Genomic DNA, 23125 nt, shown 5'->3' on the forward strand with positions numbered 1-23125 from the left:
GGTACCCTTTCGGGTGGGGACTATTGCATTTGGACACAGTAAACAAGGACTCACAAACTTTGGACAGTGAAATGTGCAGTTTAAATTGAGTGACTGAATTTAAAGTCAGTGTGGCACCAACATTACTGAGAACACTAAACAGACTAATTGACAGTGAAAAGTAATTACACTATTCCAAAAGGTTTATTGCGGGTGAACAAGTAATGTGGTAGGAAGCATTAACAACACAGCATAACAACAGAAGATATTGGCCAAGGTTATGTAGGCAGCCATTACAAATATTGGATGCAGCAGCCAATCTGGAATCCAGTTCATCGGAGCAGCCATTATAGAGGACAGCCGCAGCAGCCAACCAAAAATCAAGCTCGTCAGAGCAGCCATTATGAAGAGAAGCCACAGCAGCCAATCAGCATGCCAGCTGGACTCCACCCACCAGATGTAAGCAAGGGGTTTTGGACAAGTGGGAGTAACTGCAACAACAGCAGAAATGAGTGAATAAAAATAAGGTAATTCATAGCAAAAGCCATTTTATATTAAGTGATACACAATGAGTGGCCGTAACGAACAATACTGTGTGCTGGGGAAGATGGACAACAGGGGATTGTAAACAGTGAAAGTAAAGAGCTGTGAAATACAATTGTGCAACTGTAGGCTACATCATTTCCATTAGTCAGTGTTGAACTTCCACCCCCCCATTTTCAGCCAGTATAACAATGCAGTATGTCGACACCAAAGACTATCAATGAAGAAATAAAGCAGGTGAACATCACAAGTTCAGCTATGATTGGTATGCATTCTTAACAGAGTAATTATTAGTTTCCTGTTCACATGAAATTTTCAAATCCAAAGAGTGTTTCTGATTCTTGGTTAAGTTCTAGTGTAATACTACATTAATGGCAGACTGAAAGACACAAGCCATTTTTCATTCTTCATCAGCCAGTGTTTGTAAACAAATCTTGAAATCTAAGGGTACTAGAGTGGTGTTCTTCATAGGACCAGTGACACTTGTTTTCTTAGCCACTTGGCCTGCCTCTCACTGTCAGCCAGAGCTAACTCAGCTGGGACCCAATGAAACAAGATTCCCATACCTCTTGTTTTATTCACTAGAATTTCTCATAAAATTTCTCTGAATGATGACCTGCTCTATTGTTATCATATCCATAGTAAAAACAGAGTAATTTGAGGGCTATGGATATTTCTGCTTCAGGGCAAAGAATGCTCACCCTACTGCTGAAATATGTCAATATTAAGAGTCATCAATAAACAGCTGAGCAAAATTTGGCCATTGATTATTAATGTAGTTTTTGAAACCAATCTAGCTGGAACAATTTTCCACAAAACTGTAACAGGGACATTGAAGTTTAGCTGGTGGTATTCTGCTCAGTCCTTTGTTCCATTGCAGATATGCGCAACCAAATGTCAGTCACAAAATAAGCTTTTGACCAACAAGGCCTTTGTCAAAAATAGGTGACAGGTGCACACACACACACACACACACACACACACACACACACACACACACACACACACACACACACACACAAAAGCCAGACTGGCTTCAGCAGCTAGAGACTGTAGTCATGTATGTGTGAGTTGCATTTTCTTGAGTGTGAGTGTGTGTCTGTTGTCTATTTTTGACAAAGGTCTTGTTGGCACAAAGCTTATTTTGTGACAGTCTTTTTGTTGCCCCTGTCTGCAACTCAGCATCTCTGCTGTATGGTGAATTACAGCCATTAAAAATTTATGGCTAAAGCATGTAAAAAGTTTAACAATGCTTGTGGTTTGTAACATCTGTGGGTTTCACAAGAGTAAATAATAGCAACCTCCCAAAGTAATTACACATTTAAGAATCACTCATGACAAAGCAAATGTGAAAATGGTGACTGTTTGTTATGCCAGTGCTATGGGCTGGTGGTGTTGTACTAGAAGCTCATACTGGCATATATTCATCACTCATAATTGAAACACTACTCTTTTAATAATTCCTCATCACCATATTTCCAATTACTGTCATCACTTTCATCACATTGTCCCTGAATTACTAATTCTCCACTTTCATCTTAAATTTTGTGTTCATTACCATTCCACATGATGCCACTTCTCTAACACTGACAAACTCATAGTTCTGACTTCAGTGAGTCATTGCCTACATGAAAATGCATGCACACTAGAATAAAAAATCTTGCATTATTAACAATACAATGTCCAATGACTGTAAGCCTGGTCGCTAAACTTAATGATAGCAAACATTTCCTGTTTTAACATCTGCTTAATTGTGAGTGATTCTTAAATGCATTAATACTTCGTTAGGTTGCTATTACTTACTTTTGCAGAACCTGTAGATATTACATACCATGAAGATTGTTAAACTTTTTACATGCTTTAGCCATTAATTTTAATGGCTGTAATTATTTTTTTATACTAGGTCTTGTTACCCCATGCTCCAGTTTGACATTCATGAACTGGTAACTAATGCCAGTTTTACTACTGACAACAACCTATAATGGATCACTTTTTTTGATGTACAACTGAATTATGGTACGTCATAGCTTCCCAATTGTTTGAAGGCTAATTGTAATGTGTAGGCTTTAACAACTGGTGTCTTCATTAGTTGAAACATCCAGGCTGAGAGGCCATGGTCGATCTGTAAGACTTCTGCTTCCTGATGTTTTGTTGCCAACTGTGGGCAACATCTTCCAAAGTGAGTCAATGACTGGAGGAGAAGAGGATACCCAGGAGGACACTTGAGATGAAACTGGAAGGAAAGAGACCAAGAGGAAGACTGAGAGACATACAGCTGAAAGGAGTAGAGGAATGAGTCCAGAAGAAGGAGAAGACTAGACCAAGGTGAAGATGGAGAGATGGTGGCAATACAGAAGATGATGGAGAGGCCTATGTTCCAGACAGACCCAGCCAGAGGCTGGAAACTGTCCAAGATGATGATGATGAATTGTTTTCGTTGTTATAAAAAACAGATTTGTATCACATACAAAATTAGCATGCATGTTTGTATAGTATTAAACATTTATTGTCATCTAGGAAATATAAACTCAACTGCAAGGTGAGAAAAAATCACATTGAATCCACCAGAAAAATAAGATTAAAAACTTGTGAGTGGAAGGTGTCTTACACATTATCTCATTCTGACTAAATGGGCGAAGTCCCACAGAGATGTCATGCTATAATGGTTGACAAAATGTACCATGGAATAAATATCTTATGACATGTAAACAACACAAAACAAAAATCATCACTTTGCAGTATCATTACTTAAATGGTATAAATGGTACTATAGCAAGCAAGTCCTTTTTTTCAGTGGACAGTCATGAAATGTTTTGCACTACTGAAATTTGTGTGTGAATGAAATCTCCAACAGTTTTGCCTTTCTTTAGGATGTTTATATTTTCCCACTGTTCATTGTTGCTGAATGTCCTTTTTATGTGCATTATTTTATGTCACATGATTTTAATTTGTGCAGCATAACTGATGATTAGCTATGTTGTGTTGATGACTTTATCAGTAGCAGTCAATAAAATCCATTTCTTCCATTGTGAGGGTGTTGAATGGTAAAGAATGGCATGCTGAAGTAAATACTTCTTTTAAATCATCAGGTACCTAACACTTAACTACCTTCTTGCACTTTTGTATTAAGGCAAAATTTATATCACAGGATATGAAACTGTGGTCTGAAACCAGATACTTATGTTACATGCAGTCAAATAGGGCACAAGGCACTGTGAACATATACATATATAAAAGGACACAGTTTTTGTTTCATCCACAGTAGTTCTCACTGCAAGTTGCAAATATCCTTTTGTTATCAGACACAATGACAGTAATTGTAGTGCAATTCAGAACATGGAATAGACATGACGCCTTGTTGTTAGCTCCTTGAGACACTTCACCTTCATGTGAAAATTACATTATTGCCTCACTGTCGTGAGCATGAGCACAGAAGTTGTAATATGAAACCTGGTGTAAGTTTAACATATCGGGGTGTGTAAGTGTTGTAACAAACAATACTTGTTACAGATCGATTGCTTATGTCCAAGTGTTACGTCCACAACATGACAAACAATATGGCAATTATTACATTTGAGCATTAAACTGATGTAATTCAACACTAATTGCTGAACATGTTCAGTCTGTTCATCACTGTTATAATTCGTTACCTTTGTCATAATGATGAAATGCTTTCAGTGTAATATAGTCACATGGTTGTAGCACCTTTAGAGTGAATAAAATCAATTCTGAAAAAAAGGGCACTTAGCACATTTGGAGTATTAGATCTTCACATATTCATCTCATTGGGATTAGCCAGTCTTTCTGTCCATATCACCACAACTGTAAGAAGAATTGACACAGTGAACACAACAGTAGATTACTGCTCTCTCTCGCATACCTCTTATCATGTGATTATCTGAAGATGAACAGATTTGGGTGAACCACAAGAAAATCACTAAATCGAAGCATAACACTAGCAGATACGACAAATATTACTTTGTATTTCTAATAAAAATAAAATGCATCCCTCGATTCTTTCACTCTTGCATCTTGTAATCCTTTATAACAAAAGCTTGAAAAACATTCATATGATTCCCAAAACTTGTGATACCTTGATCCAAAAATGGAAGAGGGTGGATGGAGAATGGAAGAAGTGAGTAATTTTTAAAATGGTCAAACAAAACATCAGCTATCACTCCTACACTAACAGCAAAGTATATTAGGAAGAGAAGGAAGTTTATGATTTGTTATCATTTTCTGTGCTATTACTATTTGCTGTATTTTATGACTTCCCTCCTTTGTACATATCTAGAAAATAACAGGGATATTGGACCAACAGCCTTTCCTGTTTATGGATCAAATGCTATGTCAGCAAATTCAGCTCTCAAGATGATTACAGCAGGTATCATTGTTGAGGTCCTGGTGTAGTGGCTCCTAATTAGTTTAAAACTAACCTAGACTTTGCAGCCTGGGTCGGATCCCCCCCCCCCCACCCCCCCCCCCCCACCCCCCACCCCCCGTCGTAAGTACGACTTGAATATCCCCCTGGGTTTATTAACACACTGCATACAATGAGCAAAGTCTAGCAACTTAAATTGGTTGAATTTGTGACTTTTCCAAAGATTTCACCCAAAAAGGTTATTTACATATATTTAACTTGTGTATTTCAAAAGTCTACACAGTTTGCTGTAAATCAGTAGCAGTTAGTATTGAATGAGACAGCACTCTCATTATTTTAATTTCATACTAGGTCCTGAAAGAAAATCGAGAATACCTGATGAGGAAACAAATACAATAACAGCTTATCATGAAGGTGGTCATGCAATTGTTGCTTTTTATACAAAAGATTCACATCCACTGCATAAAGTGACTATTATTCAACGTGGTTCATCTCTTGGCCATGTAAGTTCAATAGTGCTGACAATTCAAGAAATTATGTACTAAATTTTCAGTATAACATAAAACAGTCAACTTAAATCACCCTTCTTGGTCAAGATTTTTTCCATAGATCTTCAAAAAAGTTAAAAAAGACTTGCCCATTATTTGTCACACCAGACAAACAACATTGTAAAGTTCACTGATCAGCCAAAACATTATGACCACCTACCTAATAGTCGGTGTGGCCACCTTTGGCATGGATAACAGTGGAAATGGATCATGGCATGTAAGAAGTGTGGCCTTGGAGGTCATTGGAGGGAGTAATTCCCATAAATTCTGGGGAGGGGGTCGATGAGCTCTGACTCCACATCCCAGATGTGTTCAATCAGGTTCAAATCTGGCAGATTTGGGGGCCAAAGCGTCAACTGGAACTTACCCCTGCGTTCCTTAAACCACTCTATCGCACTCCTGACATTGTGAGGCCTTGCTGAAAAATGCCACTGCTGTCGGGAAACATGAGCATCATGAAGGGGTGTTCGTGGTCTGCAACTAGTATATGATGCTCCTTGGCCATCATGGTGTCTTGCACAAGCTCCAGTAGACCCATGGATGCCCACATGAATGTTCCCCAGAGCATAATGGAGACGCCACCAGCTTGTCTCCACATGTGTCAAAGGAGCTGTTCCCCTGGAAGGCACGGGATTCGTGCCCTCCCATCTGCATGATGAAGAAGGTATTGGGATTCATCATACCACACAATGCTCTGCCTCTGCATCAACATCCAGTGCTGATGGTCATGTGCTCATTTCACTTGTAGCTGCCAATGTCGTGGTGTTACTATTGGCACATGCATGGATCGTCGGTTGTGGAGGCCCATTGTTTGAAGTGTTTCGTGAACTGTGTGTTAAGATAAATTTGTAATCTGCCCAGAGTTAAAATCTGATGTTAGTTCTGCCACAGTTCACCACCTGTCTTGTTTTGCCATTCTGCCCAGCCTACAAGATCCGATGTATGTAATGAGGAGTGGCCGCCCAACCCCACAGTGTCCCAACATGTTTTCACCTGGGTTTCACCACATATCGAAGACACTCACCGCAGCACTCCTCAAACACCTGACAAGTTGTGCAGTTTCTGAAATGCATGTGCTGAGCCTCCATGTCATCACAATCTGCCCTCAGTGAAACTCAGATAGATGACACACCTTGCCCATTCTACACATGGATAACATGCTCACTGGTTCACTGGTACTGTGTGCTTTGCACGTATGTCTGACTAGCAGTCATTCATCACCAGGCAATGCTGCTATCACCTAGATAGGTTTTTATTGATAGCATGTCAGTAGTCATAATGTTCTAGCTGATCAGTGTATAATGGCATCTTCAATACTGTTTGCTTAGACAATGTCTTAGATGTACATACATTTTTTACATATATTGCTATGTAAATACTTTGTCTAGACTGCATACATGCCAGAAAAAGAGAGATACTATGTTACAAAGTCACAGTTTATGGCTGTGTTGGATATGCTGATGGGTGGTCGAGCAGCTGAAGAGCTCATCTTTGGTCCTGATAAAATAACTTCAGGAGCCTCAAGTGATTTAAAGGTATTAATAATTTTATTAAACATGTAACTCCAAAATAACAGTAGACCATTAGCTGTTAAATGAAATCCTTTCACAGAGCAGGAAAGTGTGAGTGCCTGCATGTGCGTGTGTGTGCACACTATATGGTTTTTATGAGATTTTGATAAACTTGGTGTACACCTGGTAATTACTTGAGTGTTTACCAATTATATCACATAGTAAACCCATCCAGCTGTTGATTGAGAACATTTAAATCTTTCCATTCTTGAAATGTTACACTTGTATGAGAATAAATGATTTGTAGTTAAACATAATTAGTACCTACTCATGATCAGTGGTTGCCATTGTCTGTAGAACCAGTTTACATTTATTCTAGCAGTTGTAAAAACTACCCTTTGTTGAAGGCAAATGCAAATATTGTAGTGTTTTTGACCTACTGTCCACATTCTCAATTATTTCTGCTAATTATATTTGTAAAATCAGACCAGTTGACTGCACTAGATACACTTGCATAAACATTCTCTTTAATTACGCTTCATCTCTATTTAATTCACCAAAACTGATGCCAAAGGATACTTGAGGCATATCAGATTGGAAGTACTCCACCTGTTACGATTACAACTCTTGGTAACAACTAATTCATTCTGAGTTTTATCATATCTTGGTACAGCTTCATATGTAATTTATATGTGACATGTGCATATACACTCCTGGAAATTGAAATAAGAACACCGTAAATTCATTGTCCCAGGAAGGGGAAACTTTATTGACACATTCCTGGGGTCAGATACATCACATGATCACACTGACAGAACCACAGGCACATAGACACAGGCAACAGAGCATGCACAATGTCGGCACTAGTACAGTGTATATCCACCTTTCGCAGCAATGCAGGCTGCTATTCTCCCATGGAGACGATCGTAGAGATGCTGGATGTAGTCCTGTGGAACGGCTTGCCATGCCATTTCCACCTGGCGCCTCAGTTGGACCAGCGTTCGTGCTGGACGTGCAGACCGCGTGAGACGACGCTTCATCCAGTCCCAAACATGCTCAATGGGGGACAGATCCGGAGATCTTGCTGGCCAGGGTAGTTGACTTACACCTTCTAGAGCACGTTGGGTGGCACGGGATACATGCGGACGTGCATTGTCCTGTTGGAACAGCAAGTTCCCTTGCCGGTCTAGGAATGGTAGAACGATGGATTCGATGACGGTTTGGATTTACCGTGCACTATTCAGTGTCCCCTCGACGATCACCAGTGGTGTACGGCCAGTGTAGGAGATCGCTCCCCACACTATGATGCCGGGTGTTGGCCCTGTGTGCCTCGGTCGTATGCAGTCCTGATTGTGGCGCTCACCTGCACGGCGCCAAACACGCATACGACCATCATTGGCACCAAGGCAGAAGCGACTCTCATCGCTGAAGACGACACGTCTCCATTTGTCCCTCCATTCATGCCTGTCGCGACACCACTGGAGCTGCACGATGTTGGGGCGTGAGCGGAAGACGGCCTAACGGTGTGCGGGACCGTAGCCCAGCTTCATGGAGACGGTTGCGAATGGTCCTCGCCGATACCCCAGGAGCAACAGTGTCCCTAATTTGCTGGGAAGTGGCGGTGCGGTCCCCTACGGCACTGCGTAGGATCCTACGGTCTTGGCGTGCATCCGTGCGTCGCTGCGGTCCGGTCCCAGGTCGACGGGCACGTGCACCTTACGCCGACCACTGGCGACAACATCGATGTACTGTGGAGACCTCACGCCCCGCGTTTTGAGCAATTCGGTGGTACGTCCACCCGGCCTCACGCATGCCCACTATACGCCCTCGCTCAAAGTCCGTCAACTGCACATACGGTTCACGTCCACGCTGTCACGGCATGCTACCAGTGTTAAAGACTGCGATGGAGCTCCGTATGCCACGGCAAACTGGCTGACACTGACGGCGGCGGTGCACAAATGCTGCGCAGCTAGCGCCATTCGACGGACAACACCGCGGTTCCTGGTGTGTCCGCTGTGCCGTGCGTGTGATCATTGCTTGTACAGCCCTCTCGCAGTGTCCGGAGCAAGTATGGTGGGTCTGACACACCGGTGTCAATGTGTTCTTTTTTCCATTTCCAGGAGTGTATTTCAATATGTTATCTAGGCTGAAATCCATTTGCATTTATTATTCAGGTTATTATTTTTAATTTGCTGATTCTTGTAGTGTCTACGTTTTTCATGAGTGCTTTGGTAATCAAAAGGTAGGGCTAATAGAAAGTTACATTACAGTTGCCCTGAGAAATTTTTGGTGCACTAATCTGCATATTTAGCTGAATTGACATACAACATTAGAAAGACTGGTATTCCAACTGTTCAATAACATATCCAATTTTCATAAAACTAATTAACTCAGAAAATAATTAACATTGCAGTACCACAACATCATATCTTTTCATTGCAGATTTTGCCTCCATGCCTTTTAGATTCTGAACTTCGGCATTATACTTTTGTTGCCATAATTTTTATGAACAAGATGACATACTTTACTAATTGATTAAGTCACCAATTACAGTTTTTAATAATTTGTCATAACTTAAATTATTTATAATTGTCAGTCATACTTGTAACTAGGGTAGTCCCAAAGTGCATGAGATTGTGGGATTTCGGTTGGGTTGTAGCCAAGGAAACACACACATATCTGTAGGACTCGTATTTCATACAGACATCCACATTACAACAAATCACACAGCTAACTCCACTGGCAAGATGGCGTGGGCCGTTAGTTTACAGAGTCAAAGAACTTGCGATGGCAGAGATATGTCGTTTGTACTTGTCAACACAACACAGCCCCCCCCTCCCCCCCACAGTGGAAGAGGGGCATGTCTGATGACAGGGATTGAGGGTGATAGCAGTGATGTGAAGAGGATGTCCATCGCTGGAAGTTGTTGTGGCAGGGACCACGCTGGGAGGTCGACGTGGAACTCCTGTAGGTGGTGTGGATGAACAAGGCATTGGCCTGTACGGCCCCTGCATGATCGGCAGGCAGCAATCGAACTGTATCCCTCCCTAGGGGGTTATCGTAGCTCAGAGGAGGATGTGGTCGATCCTGCACGGGAGCGGACGGAAGCCAGCGACTGACTGACGAAACGGGTCCCCAGTGAGGTGGGGCGAGTTGTCTTACAGCAGGGTGAAGATGCGGTTGTCACCGATGAGGTGGTCACATCCTCCACATGTTCGGACGGTATGTGGGTTTGCAGAACCACTAGATGGGGTAGGGGGGAGGAGGTAGAGAGAGAAGGTGAGAACCTGAGGAATGGTGCTGATGGTGGCACAGATGCATGTTTGGGTGAGGGCTGCAGCAGCAGCTCTGAAGGGTCATAGCTGGAGTGAGAGTCCTCAGTGCTGGGAGACTGCATGATGTTGTCGGTTGTGAAAGACACTGGGTCAATTTGTGCCAGTTTCACGCAGTGGAGAGAAACATTGAGTAGCGAACCTTTAACCTGGATGTCCATTGTGTCAGGAGGGCATTTTATGATCTCATATGGGCATGAATAAGGTGGGGTGAGTGGGACCCAGATGGCATCGTAGCAGAAAAAAACGAACTTGCATGAGAAGAGATCGGAAGGCACGTAGGAGCAGGGGGATGGGGGAGGGGGCGTATGGCACGACAGGGAAGTCAGGGAAATGTTTGCAAAATGTGTTCAGATCTGGCTTATAAAGTCGGGAAGGGGGGTGGGATTGTCAGGGGAGGTAGGTTGTAACATCTCCCCAGGGAGGACAGGGTTTACATCACAGACGAACTCACTTGTGGTGGCCTCGATATCTGGTTTGTATTATGACCAGAGGCTGAGGAGTACCCACGGGATGGCCTCGGTCCAAAGACTGTCATGACACTGCAGTGCTGTCTTGAAAGTGTAATGACACCATTCTACCAGTCCATTTGCTTGGGGGTGGTAAGCAGCCATGTGACATTTGTTGATACCACACAGCTGGCAGAGTTGGGTGAAGTGTACTGATTCAAACTGCTGGCTCTGGTCAGTGGTGATGGTAGCGGGGCAGCCAAAGTGGGAAACTCAGGAAGAAACAAAAACCTTAGCCACAGTTTCAGCAGTTATGTTGGTGAGAGGTACAGCCTCTACCCACTGAGATAAAAGACTGATGGAAGAAAGAACATAACAGAAGCCCTCTGAGGTGGGGAAGGGGGCTGATGAGGTCCAGGTGTACGTGGTGAAAGTGTGGTGGGTGACTTTGTTCTGCTGGCAGGTGATAGAGTTCTGGGCCCAGGTCTGACAATCGTGCTAAATGTCTCATCACACGAATCATTCGGACCCGAGGCGTGGAGATGACTTAATTCCAGGGTGTGCTAGAGAATGTAGTGTGTCAAACACTGAATGGTGGAAGGGGGTGAGGATGAGGGGTCGGAGGGTGCCAGTGAAAGAGTCGCACCAGACTTCCTCTCGGATGCTGGCAAATTTTGCTTTGGTGAAAGACAGCGAAGTCGAGACACTGTTCAGAAGTTACTGTGTATCCTCATCCTGGTTTTGTAGGGACACCAGATCGGAAAGGTCGACAGCCGTTGATGAGTTGCTAATGTGGGAAAGGACATTGCAATGATGTTGTCGGCACCTCTGATATGGCGGACGTCATTAGAAAACTGAGAGATGAAATTGAAATACCAAAAGTGACAAGAGGGACAGGGGGGGGGGGGGGGGGGTTTCAGGAGGAGGGTGGCATATGGCATCTGCTAATGGTTTATGGTTGTTCAGGATGTAGGAAAGTCGGCCCTTGACATCAGGGCAGAAGTGTTTCACCACCTCATAAACTGCTAAAAGTTTGCAGTCAAAGGCTGAGTATTTCCATTGGGCATGTGAAAGTTTCTTCGAAAAGAACTGAAGTGGCGTGACCATGTCATTGTGGCGTTATTGTAGGAGTCATTGTCATCCATGGCGGTGAAGAGTTCACCATCTGAGAATGGATGAGTGACGATGACGGCTCGTGGGAGAGAGGCTTTCAGGGCATCGAAGGCTGCATGCATTGGTTCCATCCACGGAACAGGGCACGTCCCTCAAGTTTGCGAGAGTGTTAGTGAGGATGGCCTCGTTGTTGACTGCTGCAGGCAAATGATGACAGTAGTAGTTTATTGTTCCCAGGAACCGATGGAGCTCTTTGTATGTGGTAGGGAGTAGCATGGATAAGACTGATTGCACCTTTGATTCAGGGGGGTGTATACCAGTGGCCGAGACAGTATTCCCAAGAATTGGACAGATTGATGGCGTAGTTGCTGTTTGTCAGTGTTGTTCTAAACTCCGTTTGATGTGAGAGTGTCCTTTACTATTGTGATGTGGCGTTTGTGATATTGCGCAGATTTGGTGAAGATCAGGATATTGTCAAGATATACAAAACAGAAGTCAAACTGGAGCAAGAAAGAGTAAATAAGAAATGGAGCAAGGGAGAGTCTCGTTTGGGTGGCGTTTTTTAACCTGAATGGCATGAAATGGTATTCGTACAACCTGATTGGGGGGGGGGGGGGGGGAAGGGGGGGGGGGGGTATGATCGTTGTTTTCAGAATGTCTTTGGGTGCGACTGCCATTTGGTGATAAGCCCATTTGCAATCCAGTATGCTGAAAATTGTAGCACCCAAGAGAAGGTAAGTGGAGTCAGAAATGTTCGGTATAAGATAATTGTCCATCACAGTTCTTGCATTCAAGCATCTGTAATTGCCTCACATATGAAAGGAGCCATCAAGTTTAGGGATGAGGTGTATGGGTGACGACCAGTTACTATCGGAGGGCCGTAAAATGGCTGCCTCAAGAAGTTCCCATATTTGCTGGCGATCCGAGCATAACTTGTGTAAGTTAAGGCAGCGAGCCTTGTGGCGATTATGTGGGCCCTCGGACATGATGATGCAATGAGCAGTTCCATTCATGAAGGAGGAAACCGAATGTTCGATGACTGTGCATGGGCGGGGCATGGTGCTGGTAGATTTATTAGGGGTGCATGGCTTGGCAGCATAGTTGTCTGCTCAAGAGGGGAATGGCAGCAAAAAAGTCACATGTTTCTTATGTTTAGGCTGGCGTTTTTGTTTTGGTTTTCTTTTGTTTTTTGTTTTGGTTTTCTTAGGGCGCAAAACTGCTATGGTCATTAGTGCCCAGCCCGTGACTTAGGAAACAGTAAAAAACCGAAATTGAAAACCAGCAGCAATGGGAACAAAGTCATAAAATTGGAGAAACTAAAAGCAGAAGGAAGGCTTAAAAATCCACCACAGAAAGGGGTTGGTAGTCCCCAAAAAAAAGCTTCAAATGACTGACGTCATTTCACTGGCACAATAAACTGGAGAACGCGGTCGGCTGAGCGCGTGTCATCTGCTAAAATCTACGATAGATCAGGCGAAAGCTGTAGACGGGAGCGTAACGGATTAAAATAGGGACACTCAATTAAAAGGTGTCTTACCGTCCACAGCTGAGAGCAGTGGGACAGAGTGGGGGAGGATCGCCGCTTAAAAGATGTCGATGGCTAAAAAGACAGTGCCCTATCCAGAGTCTGGTTAAAATTACCTCCTCCTGACGACGCGTTCGGCAGGAAGAGGTCCAAGCACAAGGAAGAGCTTTCACGTCGCGCAATTTATTATGGGTAAGTGTCGGCCAATGCGTGTGCCATAAATGAACAACACGTCGACATAGAACGCTCCGTAGATCGGCGAAGGGAATCGATTGAATAGCTGGCCAAGGAAGAGAGACTGCAGCCTTGGCCGCAATATCGGCCGCCTCATTTCCACAGATACCAACGTGTCCCGGGAGCCAGAGGAACGCCACCGGGACGCCCCCCAGGTGGAGCAAGCGAAGACAGTCCTGAATCCGGTGGACCAGAGGGTGCACAGGATAAAGAGCTCGGAGACTGAGGAGAGAGCTGAGAGAATCTGAGCAGATAACGTACTGTATCCGCTGATGGCGGCGGATGTAGTGGACAGCCTGGAGGACAGCGTAAAGCTCCGCAGTATAAACCGAACACTGGTCGGGAAGCCGAAAGTGATTTGGGGTGTCGCCAACAATATAGGCACTCCCTACACCTAACGATGTTTTCAAGCCGTTGGTGTAAATAAATGTGGCGTCCGTCATTTGTGCACATAGAGCAGCAAATGCCCGACGATAAACAAGTGGAGGGGTACCATCCTTGGGAAATCGACAAAGGTCACGGAGCAGGCAGATCCGGGGACGGAGCCAAGGCGGTGCTGTACCCCAAGTTGTCAAGAAGGTTTTAGAAAAGCGGAAGGAAAGAGAATGGAGCAGTTGAGGGAAGCGGACTCCCGGTGGTAGTAGGAAGGAAGGGCGGCCTGCATACCCTACATCAAAGGAGGCGTCGAAAAGAATGTCATGGGCTGGATTAGCAGGCATGGAAGACAGATGGCTAGCATAACGACTCAGAAGGACTGCTCGCCGATTGGACAGCGGAGGTTCAGCAGTCTCAGCATAAAGGCTTTCCACAGGGCTAGTGTAAAAAGCTCCAGACACTAAACGTAATCCACGGTGGTGGATAGAGTCGAGACGCCGAAGAATAGACGGCCGAGCAGAGGAGTAGACTATGCTTCCATAATCCAATTTCGAGCGCACTAAGGCGCGATAGAGGCGGTCCACTCCCCAGGAGGTACCATTCAGGACACGGAGGGTGTTAAGGGATCGCAGACAGCGAGCCGAAAGATAGGAAACGTGGGAGGACCAGCACAGTTTTCTGTCAAACATAAGACCCAAGAATTTAGCGACGTCTGAAAACGGAAGGTTGACAGGACCTAGATGTAAGGAGGGCGGAAGAAACTCCTTACGTCGCCAAAGATTAACACAAACGGTCTTACTGGGAGAAAAACGGAAGCCGGTTTCGATGCTCCAAGAGTGGAGGCGAGCGAGACATCCTTGAAGACGTCGTTCAAGAAGGCTGGTCAGTTGAGAGCTGCAGTAGATCGCAAAATCGTCCACAAAGAGGGAGCCCGAGACATCAGGAAGGAGACAATCCATAATTGGATTGATGGCAATGGCGAACAGTACAACACTCAGCATGGAGCCCTGGGGTACCCCGTTTTCTTGGGAGAAAGTACGGGAGAGAGTAGTGTTCACCCGCACCCTAAATGTGCGCTCTGCCATAAATTCGCGAAGAAAAAGGGGTAGCCGACCTCGAAAGCCCCAAGAGAACAGTGTGCGGAGGATGTCTGTCCTCCAACAGGTATCGTATGCTCTCTCCAGATCAAAAAATATTGCTACTGTTTGGCGTTTCCGGAGAAAATTGTTCATAATATAAGTGGAGAGAGCAACCAGATGGTCAACTGCAGAACGATGCTTTCGGAATCCACATTGTGCAGGTGTTAAAAGACTGCGGGATTCCAGCCACCACGCTAAACGGTAATTCACCATACGCTCCAAAACCTTACAGACACTACTCGTGAGAGAAATGGGGCGATAGCTAGAGGGGAGATGTTTGTCCTTTCCGGGTTTTGGAACAGGAACGACGATAGCTTCCCGCCATCGTCTGGGAAAAGTACTGTCGGTCCAAATTCGATTATAAAGGCGAAGGAGGTAACGTAGACTATGGGTTAATAAATGCAGCAACATTTGGACGTGGATACCATCCGGTCCTGGGGCGGAGGAGTGAGAAGAAGAGAGTGCATGTTGGAGTTCCCGCATGGAGGAAACAGTATTATAGCTTTCGCGATTTTGAGAGGAGAAAGCAAGAGGTCGCACTTCCGCTGCACGTTTCTTCGGGAGAAATGCTGGCGGGTAATTGGAAGAGCTCGAAATCTCAGCAAAGTGCTGACCCAACGAGTTAGAAATTGCGACAGGGTCCACGAATGTATCATGTGCGACAGTGAGCCCAGAGACGGGGGAGAAACTAGGCGCGCCTGAGAAGCGTCGAAGCCGACTCCAAACTTCTGAGGAGGGAGTGAAGGTGTTAAATGAGCTAATAAAGAATTTCCAGCTTGCCTTCTAGCTATCGTGGATGACACGACGGCATCGCGCACGGAACTGCTTATAGCGGATACAGTTGGCCAAAGTAGGATGGTGGCGGAAAACGCGGACAGCATGTCGCCACTCACGTATTACATCACGGCATGCCTCGTTCCACCAAGGAACTGGGGGGCGCCGGGGCAATTCAGAGGTGCGTGGTATTGAATTTTCCGCAGCTGTAAGAATAACGTCGGTAATATGGGTGACCTCATCGTCGACGCTGGGAAAGTGACGGTCATCGAATGTCGCTAGAGATGAAAAAAGTGTCCAATCAGCTTGGGCAAACTTCCAGCATCGCGGGCGCATGTATGGCAGTTGAGGCTGCAGTCGAAGGACACATGGAAAGTGGTCACTTGAGTGTGTATCATCAAGGGCGAACCATTCGAAGCGCCAAGCTAGCGGAACAGTACCGACCGCAAGGTCCAAATGAGATAAATTTGTCGTGTGGGCAGATAAAAATGTAGGGACCCCAGTGTTGAGGCAAACTAGATCTGCTTGGTGGAAGACGTCTAGCAATAGTGAGCCACGTGGACAAGGATGTGGAGATCCCCAAAGCGGGTGGTGGGCATTGAAGTCCCCAACCAGCAAATAGGGGGGGGTGGAAGCTGACCAAGAAGATGAAGGAGATCAGCTCGTGCCATTGGTGTGGACGATGGAATGTATACAGTACAAAGAGAGAACGTGTATCCGGAAAGGGAAAGACGGACGGCGACATCTTGGAAGGAAGTGTTTAAATGGATTGGGTAATAATGGAGAGTTTCATGGAGAAGAATCATGAGTCCTCCATGTGCTGGAGTGCCTTCAACAGAGGGGAGATCATATCGGACGGACTGAAAATGAGGGAGGACAAAGCGGTCATGGGGACGCAGCTTTGTTTCGGGAAGACAGAAGATGACCGGCGAGTAGGATCGTAAGAGGATCGACAATTCATCCCAATTGGCTCGAATACCGCGGATATTCCAGTGGATAATGGACATAGGGTGAACAGAAAATGGAGGAATGTGACCAAGGGTGCTGTCAACTCAATGACTGCTCAGAGCTTGCAACCGACAGCATGGAATGGCATTCAGCCGAAGGCAGAAGATCCTGATCCATAGGTTGGTCAGGAGCAGCTCCTGCTACCAGAGATCGGCCGGTTGACCGGCCACCAGCAGTGCGCCTCGGCGACACAGAAGACGGCCGAGGGCGATTTCCGCCAGGTGGTGCTGTAGATGGGACACGCCTTGGCGGAGAAGAAGAGGAACTGGGTTTCTTTGTAGCCTTCTTGGAAGTATGATGTTTAGATGAAGGAGGAACCGATGGTTGTGAAGTTGCGGTACGTAAAAACTCTTCACGAGTATGCTCTTTTTTCGAAGTCTTGGTGTCTGTCTTTTGGGCTCGAGATTTAGCAGAACCCGACGAATGGTGAGCCATAGAGTGGGCAGGCGAAAGTGGTGAGGTTGAACGGGCGATCTTTGCGCTGGCCGATCTGACGACCGTCGCACTAAAGGTGAGGTCGCAAGTCTGCGTGGCCGCCTCCTTTGTTGGCCGAGGAGAAGCAAGGACAGTGTTGTATTTTCCTGTCTGAGGCACGGTGGGCTGTCGACTGGCGAATAATTTTCGAGCAGCAAAGGTCGACACCTTTTCCTTCACTCTTATCTCCTGGATGAGCTTTTCGTCCTTAAAAACGGGGCAATCTTGAGAGGAAGCAGTGTGGTCACCCATACAGTTGATGCAGCGAGGGGATGGAGGTGGACAAGCACCCTCATGGGCATCCTTGCCACACGTAACACATTTGGCCGGATTGGAACAGGACTGGTTGGTGTGATTGAACCGCTGACATCGATAGCAACGCGTAGGGTTTGGGACGTAAGGGCGAACGGAAATTATCTCATAGCCTGCTTTGATTTTCGATGGGAGTTGAACTTTGTCAAATGTCAAGAAGACAGTGCGGGTTGGAATGATGTTCATGTCAACCCTTTTCATAACTCTATGAACAGCCCTGGTCAGACAGGTAGTGCTGAATTTCTTCGTCAGACAATCCATCAAGGGAGTGTGTATAAACGACTCCACGCGAGGAATTTAAGGTACGGTGTAGTTCCACCCGGACAGGGAAGGTGTGGAGCAGAGAAGTACGCAGCAATTTTTGTGCCTGGAGGGCACTGACTGTTTCTAACAACAGGGTGCCATTCCGTAATCTGCAACAAGACTTTACAGGACCTGCAATTGCGTCGACACCTTTCTGAATAATGAAAGGGTTGACCATGGAGAAGTCGTGACCTTCGTCAGACCGAGAAACAACAAGGAACTGTGGCAACGATGGAAGAACTGTCTGTGGCTCAGATTCAGTGAACTTACGTTTGTGAGCAGACATAGTGGAAGGTGAGGAAACCATTGCGGAAGAATCCCCCATGATTACCGGCGTCTCCGATGGCACGCTCCTTCCTTGTGAGGGGCCTCACTGAGGGCACTCCCGCCTTAGGTGATTGTTCACACCTCAGGTCACACCTCCCGACAAACGGACGGAGGGACCAATCGGCACTTTCGGAAGGTATCAGCTTGGGTAATCACCCCTCCCTGGGCCTGGCCATTACCAGGGGGTACGTACGTGTCCTACCTGTCGACCCGGGGCGGGGAATTACGCGTTACCCCGTCACCGGCTATGCATGGAAGTGCGTGGGTCAGCCTTCAGACACGCACAGGGAGGAAAAAAGAGAAAGGGAAAGGAAAGAAGAGGGGTCTCAAACGCCGCAGCGGAGAAAAGGGCAAAGAGAAGAGGGAAGGAAAAGAGAAGGACAGAGGAAGGACGAAGACTTGCAAGTGTAGAAAGCAAGGAATTTGTAACAGTTTCGAGCATCCATCTCCGGACGTAGGCACAAACCATACTCCCAGAGGGGGAGAAAGGGAAGGAAAGAGCCAGAGGTGAGGGGGGTGGGGCGAAGATGGGGGACGGGGAAGGATGCGGAAAGGGAAGGTATGCAGCCCGGAAAGGAAGGAGGGCCACATTAGCTCGGGGTCCCGTGCTCGCTACGCACGTGTCCACAAAAGAGTTGTGGACCCCCTGGGGGGTTTATGCTGGCGTGTATGGCAGTTTGCGGGTGCTGAGCATGCGGCATGTGTGAGCGGTGCGTGTAGAGGCTGTCTATTGTCCGTAGTGCACAAGAGAGATGTGCTCAGCAGAAGCGATGCTGCTGGCATGCATGGAGCTATGGAGCAAGCCATATGAGGAAGTTCGAGAGGGGGGAGAATGTTTAGCAACACACCGAGTGTGCATGTACGTGGTGGTGGGGGCGATGGTCAGGGACTGGATGGTTGGAATGTCATGAGGCGCACAAGTGTAAGTTTACGAAACAGGTGAGAGAGACCTTGAGTGGAACACAATTGATGGGGGCAGGGCAGGGGATGTAGGGGTAACACTGTGTGGTTGAGACTGGAGTCACACGAGATAGGTGTGGGGTTGCTGACCTATGCGCTGTTGTTGCCGGAGCTGTCAGGCGTGACAGATGAAGGCTTGGGTGTGGGCACTGCCGAGCGGTGTGAATTGATGGGGGCAGTGATCATGGCAAGCTCATCCTCGGCGCATGCAATGTGATATTTCAAAATGGCGTTCTCACAGCAGAGGGCACAGGTCTTGGCACTCTCCGCCAGGACACGATTCACAGTTGCACATGTCCTGCTCATGAGAGGCATGCACTGATGCACTAGACAGTTAACAGCATTTACACTCATAGTAGGTGGCAGAGCACAGTCACACGTGATGTGAGAGTTGGTGGTGTGGTGAAACAGAGTACCTCGAACAACGCTTGGAGATCGGTGGTGGTGTGGTAAGAGGTCAATTCCCAGGATTAGTTCTGTGATGTCCGCCACTTGGAAGATCCAGGGGAGGAAGAGGCTTTTAGAGAGGCAGAGCTGAAGTTCGATGGATCCACCGGTCTGGAGTGTAGATGAGTTCACAGCTCGCAGGAGAGAATGTGTGCTTGGGAGGGGACGTGTGACCATCAATTTAAGTACAATTGAGGCGTCAGCACCAGTGTCCAAGAGGAAGTTGCAACTCTTTGATGTAAAGGTGGCCGTTCAACAGGATGGAGGCTTGGACGGAAGGTAGCGTGGGTTCACACTTATTGGACACTTGGCTTTTTGGATGCTTGCACAGGGGGCAGGACTTTTTTGCATTGGTGCCGAATACGGTATGGTACCAACGTGAGGGTAAGTTGGGAGAGGAGGCAGCCAATCATCCTCTATATGTTCAGGTTTGTACACCAGGGTGGTTGGCGCAGGCACGATATGCTGACAAACCCTCCAGGTTCAGTGAACACTTAGGTAACATAATCTCCAACTTTCAGCCAAATAAAACTGAATTTGGTACTGTAAACTTCAAGATATCAGGTCATGCTGGGCTATGACTTAGGCATCTCTAAACAATGACACAGACAGTTCGTCACCTGGATCAGGAAGAGTAATCAGATCAGTCAATGAACATAAATTGAATTTGTTAAAAATCAGACCTAATCACGTAAACTAGGATACAGTACTCACTAACAATGTGGTGCCAGTGAATCAACACAGAAATTTTTAGAATTATTAGTAAAAGATCTTGACTTATGTTTTTCCTAATATCATAAAAAAACATACAAAGCAGAATCAGAGTAATAAACCTCAAGAACTGAGAAACCGGTACACACTACCTCCACAAACTTAGGGAAGAAATGATAGTGCACTATGACAGGAGGCAACAGAGTCAAGCTGTGAAGGAAACTTACACAGTAGCAAGAAGGGTGTATAGATCAGAAATTAGAACAGTCAAAAGGAAAACCAATGACAATTACATACTTGGCTCAACAAATAAGTGTAAAGCAGCATGGAAGGTTATAAAAACAGAGATAAGCTCTGAAAATAAGTACAACAACACCCCAATTCAACCAAATACAAAAATCTCACTGAAGATGCAAGTATAGCTATAGTTTTGCTTCCAGCTGTAGATAGTCAGCAACATGACAACTCCTGCTGGCGTTGTACATCCTGATGACAGGTTAGTGAAGCAATTGCCAAACTTAGCAACTCAAAAGCGGAATACTTTTATGGACTTTCAAATTATGTTATAAAAAGTACAAGAAAAGAAATTCTACTGCCACTAGCAAAAATCAGCAGCCAAATGCTACATGAAGGTATCTTCCTCAACTGCCTAAAAATTACTGTTGTTAACATCTATCCATAATAAAGTGATAAAGCACTCCTTGATAACTATCGACCTATCTCACTCATACCAGTCATATCAAAAATTATAGAATATTGAATGGCAAACAGTTAAACCAGCACTTCGAGCAAAATAATCTACTTAGCTCTTCACAAAATAGTTTCAGACCTCATCTTTCCACTGTCAAAGCAATTGGGGCTGTCATAAAAAAATATTTGGGGTTCTTTTGAGAGTAAGAAAACAATCTGGGTGACTTGTCTACATCTGAGGAAAGCTTTTGATACTATCTCTCACAGTAAACTTATCAAAAAGTTCCAGTCCTACAGATTTGGAGAGAATGCTGTTCACCTTACTCACTCATACCCAAGCAACAGGAATCAGATGGGAAGTACAGGGTGGGACAAATAAAAGTGGCCTGGAGAAGATAACTGAGTTCTAGTGTACAAAGGAACACAGCAGAGGAAAGGGAAGGCAGTACTAACCTGACTACACTAAATGCTAAAAGTGACCACCATACATCTCTTGGAACTTTTGGGTTCCTGTCAGCAAGTTGCTGAAAGTTGATCGAAGCTGGACTGCTGGGGTTGCTGCAGTCTCACTCAAAATGTTCTGTTGCAGTTCTGGAAGACTGATTATGTGGGTTGATGTGATACACCTCAGACTTAATGGCTTGCCACACAAAGTAGTCACACACTGATGGATCAGGTGAACTGAGTGGCCACCTAGGGCCGTGATCAGACTGAGCTCTGCTAATAACTCTATCAGGTGTGATGATTGTGTAAATGTTCCCCAAGGTTTGGCCGGCTGTATGGGCAGTTGCTCCATTCTGTTGGTAGTAACTGTAGCTCCTTTTCTCTTCTGTTAATGCTGCCACAAATGGTTTCAAAATGTTGACAATGTACTGCTCCAAAGTCAGCATCCAATAAGAGAAGATGGGACCAATAATGCAGTGTGCAGACACTGCACACCAAATACCAACCTTCTGATCATGTAATGGTGTTTCATGGAAGTTAGGCGGATTCTCTGCTGCCCAGATTCTGTGAGAGTGAAACCAGGCTTCTTGAGACATAAAGAACAGATCCATGGCCAAGCCATTCATTGTTACCTCAGTGAACAGCTATTCACAAAACAGGAGACTCTGAGGAGCATCTGCTGGTTTTAATGCAGGAACAACAGACACTCAGTAGGGATGCATGTGCAGGCCCAGCTGGAGCATTCATCTGCATGGTCAACACAATGTGCTGATCTCTTGCGATAGGTGTTACATTACAGAATGTTTTTTTACTTGTTCAAAACAGATGCCATCTGATATTATTTTCAGACTAAGCATTGCATGGTACTCCTTGCTGACACAGTTTTTGTTGTGCCTATCTGCAACTCAGTATCTCGGCTATATGATAAGTGGCAGTGTGGCCTCAGTTGCCTGAGACCACAGTAATGTGTGTGTGAGTGGTGTTTGTGTGAGTGTGTATGTGTATGTGTGTGTCTGTCATCTATTTTTGATGAAGTCCTTACTGGCCAAGAGCTTTATTTGTGGTAGTCTTTTTGTTGTGCCTATCTGCAACTTGGCATCTCTACTATACGGTGAGTGGCAACTTCCCTTTTTATAATAAAATGTCATTTTACCTAGATTTTGTTGTGTCTGCAATTTACAGATTTGAACAATATTCATATCATGAAATATTTGTAACAACATTGATAACCATTAAGCTGAACAGCCTAAACAAACAAGTATTACATTCTGTACCTGTTGCCTTAAGCCTAATGCAAATACATTGCTCGTCTATGGTTGGAACCTTGTTGTTGATCTCCAGATAATTGTGAGAAATATTTGGCGGCATTGTTTACAGGCTTTCACTGAAAAGGTGCCACAAAGTTGGAAAAAAATCCTATAGCAGCCATGGAAATTACAATCAGGCTTCCCCTATATGTCCTATGTATTGGCCAGCTACTAACCAATTTCTTTATTAAATTTGCTTGTTTGTCTTAAAAGCTTCACATTAATTTCAATCAGGGTGC

General features: G+C 45.3%; 1 protein-coding gene across 1 annotated transcript in view; it reads left to right on the forward strand.

Moving 5' to 3' along the window:
* LOC126455869 (ATP-dependent zinc metalloprotease YME1L-like) overlaps positions 1-23125 on the forward strand; it is a 157401-nt gene that overhangs the window by 120937 nt on the left and 13339 nt on the right. Inside the window, exons 10-11 of the mRNA XM_050091632.1 lie at positions 5255-5406; positions 6840-6986. Of these exons, the coding sequence (XP_049947589.1) occupies positions 5255-5406; positions 6840-6986 (299 nt within the window). The remainder of the gene's footprint in view (positions 1-5254; positions 5407-6839; positions 6987-23125) is intronic.

The sequence above is a fragment of the Schistocerca serialis genome, chromosome 1, assembly GCF_023864345.2.
Source record: "Schistocerca serialis cubense isolate TAMUIC-IGC-003099 chromosome 1, iqSchSeri2.2, whole genome shotgun sequence".
NCBI lineage: Eukaryota > Metazoa > Arthropoda > Insecta > Orthoptera > Acrididae > Schistocerca > Schistocerca serialis.